A 6,434-nucleotide genomic window follows, 5' to 3' on the forward strand; every position below is an offset into this window, starting at 1 on the left:
GAAAAGATCAGCAGGTTAGGAGTCAAGTTCATCTTATCCATGGTTGTGAGTAGTTAATTCTTCATTATGCTCAGTGCGGACCTTCCCTTTCTTGAGTGCAATATAAACAGTAATTTCACTGGCCATGGGGTAGGTCTTAGTATTTGGACTTTTTCAAGGTCTAGGAAGGACAGAGGACATCAAATTATTCCCAAAAGCTCCATCAACAGACAGTGAGTATTTCTGGGTTTAATGTTCTGTATCTCCTTATCACATTCTGAAGCCATCCACTGATCTGACCTAAACTGAACTGCAATTTTGAGTTATATCTTAACTTTATCAAGAAATCACTTTGCAGATTTTTTTCTTGATAAACAATACCTGGTATAAACTGATGCTGCATTTTGTTCTTTAGGGGTGAATGTGGATTGAGAGAATATTCTGAAGTTAAAACTGTGACAATAAAGATCCCTCAGAAGAACTCCTAAAATTACAGAGGACCGTGTTGTGCAGAAGAGCACATGATGCCACCTTCTCTATTCCTTATGGAGACCAGCACTCAGGAATAAAAAGTGTTACACAATATATATTTAAGAAATTAAGTTGCAACATATATACTGGGCACATGTTATAACTGAGTACGTAATGCAAACCAACTTTGCATGTTTTCATAAAACTCTCCTGAGAATCATTACATCTTTATAAAACAAATCTTAATGAGATAAAGTTGCTACTGGGCATCATTTAATAATGGTTCCAGCTATAAAACTGTTAAATGCAAATGCATGCACACACACATTTATCTCTTCCTTAAATAAACAAAATAAGTCTTACTGCTTTCAGGTTGCCTTCTCAAACAGACCTGCCTTGTACTGACATTGTAGTTTCAACCAGGGCTCTATAATCCAGATTTTACCAGAACACTAGCAATGAACAACGCAAACAAGTGTCATTGATGTTCTTAAAAAATAAAAGACTCTGAATGGTAATGGCCTCAAACCTGCCACAGTGGCAACTTTCCAATTAGCCCACCCACATAAAGAGGTCAGACTGGGGAGGGAATCAATCTGCTGCACAGCCAATGAAAGCCAAATACTTATCAGTGAGATTTGGCTTTCATGGCTCACAGCAATTTGGATTTCAAAGCTTATTTTCGTAATTACTTTATGTCTTGCTATAAGCAAAAAGTCCTCCTTCACTCACAGGAACTTGAAGGGATTTACCTGCCTGCCAAAAGAGCAAGGCCAGACAGGGTGGGTGGGTGTTAACGAGAACAGGAACAGATTCCAAGGCTTCACAGAATATTTTAGCTTTCACTGCTTGTCTAGTTTTGTTGTTGTTATTGTTACTGTTGTTGCTTTCACCTTTTTTTCTTTTTTAAACAAATATGTGCACACACAGGCTCCATTTATTTGTCTGCTATTAAATTGCCTGTGATTACACTGGGAATCATTAAGTACTTGTGACAGCTTTTACTAAATGATGTCTTGCCATCCTCACCATGCTTGTGCACCTCAGGTGATGTTACTGGCTGGTACTGAGCTTTCAATTATTTGGGTTTTTTGGATCCAGGACAGAAATATAAGCAAGTTCTTTCAGAATTGAGGTGTTTACAACCTGTCACATTTTTACCTGCTGCCTACAAAATCTCTTCAAATCTATCACTGACAAACTAAACACTATCTCTTTCCTTTTTCAGCTGCAGAGCTCATCAATCCCCCAGATTCTTTTAAAGAGGTTTAATTTCTGTTTTAACTTAGAATTAATAAAATCTATTTTAGAAGTACAATAAATAGCTACACAATCTGAGGTGTAAGGACAGAATTACAGCCTCAGGTGTAAGTTTTCCTAGCTGCACAGTCTGTGCTATGAACTGTTCAAACTCCAGCCCTGATCAGAAACTAACTTCTGCATGTTCTTAACTTCTTTTAGTCTCTGAGGAGTTCCTCTTAGATTTGAAGTTGTATGTGTCCTTCAAGATACTGCTGGATCAGGACAAGTCTCCAGCACTTTGTAGTGTGGTGGCCCTCAATATTTTGTCACTCATGTCAAACTGTGTGTGTGTTTTTAAGCAATATGTCTACATGTCATTATTGAGAACTGACAGTACATTCACAGGCATGGAGATAAAGTATTCCTGAGTTGTTAAATTCCAATGCCATATACTTCTACTGTAGTGTATGTCAGAGTGAAGAAAAAGCAAAATACAGCAAGTAAGAGATTAGTAATCTTTTAAACTGCAATATAAAATGTGAAAAAGGAGATTTAACTTCTTTTCTCCTATTTGCTTAAAAAAGAAACTTCCTGTGCTTACAGCATTTACACCATGTACTCTTTTGTATTCTTTTCATGTATTTTGTATGTCTGTGCTTTATTCCCAATACATTCAGGTAAATAATATAGAGTTGCCATTTTTTTCAACCCTGTCACTGCAGCTCCATTTGATGTACATGGATTTGTGAAATCCTTTTTTAGATGTACCATCTGCATGGATCCAACAAAACATTCTTCCAGTCCCTGCAGCTTTTTGTTACAGTTTTTAATCATGTATATAGTTATATGTTATTAAAAAAGTAAAAGGATATTTTCTATGAAGTTTTTTCCATTAAAAAGGTTTAGAGAAAGACTTTAGACTGTGAGACTCCTTTATTGTTGACAGAGCTATAAAAATATTAAAAAAAATATTTTCTTAGCAAAAGATCTGCTCTCACAGTAGCTTTATTTTCATTTGCAAAAGTGAATGAAGTAAAAGGCCAATTACATTTTCTGGAATATTATTGCAGCTGTATGAAAACACTTGTGAATTGCAGATCTAGGTCATAGTCAAAGTTCATCCTCACCCTTATGGTCATAAAATTTAGCTATTGGGGCAGGTCTGAAGTCATCAAAACCAGTGGGGCACCCTTGCAAACTGCTGCATCACAGCTTGATTTTTGGATAATGTTTTTAAAAATCATGATGCCTTTTCTTTCTCTAGTAAACGTTTCACAGAGATTATTAAATTATCACTCAGAGCTTTTATGGAGAGATAGTCTACTTAACTCTGATTTCAAAATGCTAAACTGGGACAAGGACAGACTGAATTCACATAGCCAGGTACTATACAGCTCTCCCTCAAGCAATGCCTTTATTCCAGGTTATTTACATTGCCAGGACCTGCATTCCTTTTTGAAATGGTGCCTATTTAGCTAAAGTAACTACTCAGTTAATAGTGCCAAGCTATTTCATTGTATGGCAAGCAATGGTCACACCTCGGAATAATACCATTGGTTTAATCAACACTTGAGGGGCAATCACAATGAAGTAACTTGACTAGAATAGATGGGATTAAAGAGAATAAAACTCAATAATAGGAAGGAAATTGCATTCTTAGGAAGGAGCACTGTTCCTGAAAGTCTGGAATATCAGGTATATATTAAGCAGAGTATCATTTCTATTTAACAAATGGCATGGACAACTCTGTTGTGGGACTTTGGGTGGACAATTAGCACTTTCCATACTCCCCATCTGTCTGACCCACTTGCCACCTGTCTCAGCACTCCAGGCAGTCACACAGGCACAAGCAATAGAGACCTTTTCTGAAAGCAAAACAAAGGAAGGAAGGTTGTTCTGGAACCCACTGAAAACAAGGAGTGTCTTCTGGTGAAATGAGCAAAGTTCCAGCCAGTGAAAGTGAATGTAGCAATAAAAGTGTACAGGTGTAGTAAAGGGAGAGTTTGGAACTAATTGTGCATTTCTTCTAGAAAAGGATGTGAAGAAAGGCAAAAAGGTTTCAGTTCTGTGGCCTTCAGACAAAGCAGTGGATATTGATACTACCTGGATAGCATTCACACATTTATTTGTGCCCTGTTACAGAGACTGCTCTTGCTCTTTCTCCCCACAGAGGCCAGGATGAAAAATCTTGCCTTGCTTATGCAGTGGCACTGTGTGTCACAGCACCCTGTTATTTCTCAGTTCTGTCCTGGAAAAAAAGAACCATAATAACACTGAATTCAAGGCACCAGCTGAGCTAGAGAGGAAGTCAAAGACAAGCAATGCTCTGTACTTTTTACTTATGACTCTGCATGGTTACACATGGAGCTCTGGAGAGCTACATTTACCACCTTACATTTGCATCCATACGTCTCCATTTACTGCATGCTAAGTCCATCAACACAGGAAGTTATTTTTCTCGTAACAACTTCATACCACAATGACTGATATTCACAGTGCTATATCTATCAGGAAGCAGGAAAAGCCTTCGTGGCTATTAGATGCCATCAGCATTCCCAACCCATTCGAACAAATTTCTCTCAGCACATTAGACTACAGCTGCATAAAACCCATCTTCCTCCCTTGTCCTCATTAAACACACAGTCTATAATTCTTTCTGTATCTTCACTGTATCCTCTGTGTCCACTGACAGTGCACGGGTATCAGGGAACTGTGTGTGGCTCAGCCAGAAAGCTCAGGAACTCCTGAAGCAATATGGGACTTAAGTGTGAAGTTGGGCCATTTATAAGGATAGATTAGTCTGAAGTGAGAATAGCGGTATAATCTCACATGACTAAAGTGTGGCTAGAATATGCTACTACTAAGGCTCTTGAGCCTTGGGGTCCCACTTCCCTCTTCCACCCAGCACAGTGTGGAGTGCTGGGATGCTGGTTTCAATAAGCACTTCCCTAATTTTTCTCAGAGGACCGGAACTGACATGCTGGAATTCAAGGTTAACACAAGTAACAGATGATTACAGCTGCCTGCAGCACAGGTTCAGGCATTTCAGTGGTGGACAGCAGGTTAAGTTTTCTGTGTAGCCACAGCTGCTGCACTGGGTAGTGCTCAGCACCAAGTGCCTGCTTATCTATGCCTTAGGCCCAGAGGCTGCACACACACACAGGACTGGGAATCTGTCCCAACACTGTGAGGGGAGGCTCAAGGCTGATTTGCCTCTTGCTACTGAGGTAAGTCAGTACCCCACACTACTGGGGCAAGTCACCACAGGTCTGCATAATGTCCCTACCTAAGTCCCTTAGCTTACTGTTAGAGAGGGAGGAAAAACACCATCTGCATGCCCCTGGTTCCTAAGAATGGTTGGTTCTGATCAGTTCTGCCAGCTGAGTTTACATCCTGAACCCTCAGTAAAAGCCAGCCTCATCCCACTAGCACAGGTATTCTAGAGCTCGGTTGCCTCATAAAGACCACAACTATTGTTTTCTGATATCATACATTTAAATCCACTCAAGCCTGTACTGAAGAGAGACCACACCTGCAATCCACTGCTTCTTTATGGTGAGCATTTACACTGTTACTTTTCATGGGTTCTTAGGATGAGTTTCATCAAGTAATGGAGGCTGGCTTGTACTGTGCATAGTACATGTATTTCTGGCTGTGCCTGCAGTGCCAGGAAGGACTCCAGAGAACACTTTTTTCACCTGATTTCATGTGAAATTTATAAACACATTATAGAGGGCCTTTGCCATCATCTGTAATACCCTGAAGTCACCAATATCTAGGAAGGCTGGGACATCTGCTGGGACAATCTGCCTTAAGGATCAACTGAGTCTACATTACTGATATGTTCCCCAGTGCATTACTGTAACCATTCCTTGTATTGTCATTTAATTGTAGTATCTAACATCAAACCCTGCAATTCCAGGATGCTTTCAAGGTGTTTTTAACTGCCTGGAGTCTCTTGATGAGACACACTACATAAACCTGGATTGTGCAACCAGCACAGCAACAGACTGTAAGAAAAGCTCCAGCTGCAGAGGTTGCCAAGGAGGCTGTGCACACAGCAGGCTGGAGTAACCCAAAAGGGTGCTTGTGAAATGTTTGTGCTGCTGGCAGGCAGCACATTGCCAGGACAGATCACACATCATGCATTTGCACATCAAATGAAGCTGCACTGGTCTGAGAGCATGGGAAAGGCCTGTCTTGAACGGCATGTGTCCTACTTCCTAAACATGTATATTTTACACTTTACACTTGGTTATTGGCCAGATTGAAAGTACCGCAAGTTCCCCAAAGCTTGTCGTTTTGCCTTTGAAGTAGAACTGTTTGGATAATGTTTCCTTTGGCAATTTATCTATGTAACAAAGCAGGAACTTAACTGCCTTGGCCTCTCAATGATCCACCACTAGCTTTTGTCAAAGTCTTCATACTCTTGTGTATATGCGCTCTCACAGAATTTGATCATTTTTGTGACCTTGCTTAGCCCCTCTCCTTCTCCCTTATGGTCCCACATGGTGAGGCTGGTGCTCATATTAACTCAGTTCTGGGGGCTTTCCCTGCTCTATGTATGTCTGACTGAGTTTCCATTTCCTAGAGCAGCATAATTAGCAAGATTTTTGTGTGCACCTCATTCCTGCTACCAAACATAAAGAATATGTATTTCTACTGCTTGCCCTTGCAAAAGGGCTCCAGCTCATGGTCCACCACTTTTCCCTCTCTGTACTCTCATCATACCACAAGATGGG

General features: G+C 40.2%; 1 protein-coding gene across 6 annotated transcripts in view; it reads left to right on the forward strand.

The window, feature by feature from the left end:
* Positions 1–2,606, forward strand: part of ALDH1A2 (aldehyde dehydrogenase 1 family member A2) — a 178,019-nt gene extending 175,413 nt beyond the window's left edge. For all 6 annotated transcript variants that reach the window (XM_064389235.1, XM_064389236.1, XM_064389237.1 and 3 more), the window contains one exon: positions 395–2,606. In XM_064389235.1, coding sequence (XP_064245305.1) covers positions 395–467 — 73 coding nt within the window. In that variant the 3' untranslated portion in view covers positions 468–2,606. The remainder of the gene's footprint in view (positions 1–394) is intronic.
* Positions 2,607–6,434: the final 3,828 nt, after the last annotated feature.

This window comes from Passer domesticus, chromosome 14 (assembly GCF_036417665.1).
Source record: "Passer domesticus isolate bPasDom1 chromosome 14, bPasDom1.hap1, whole genome shotgun sequence".
NCBI lineage: Eukaryota > Metazoa > Chordata > Aves > Passeriformes > Passeridae > Passer > Passer domesticus.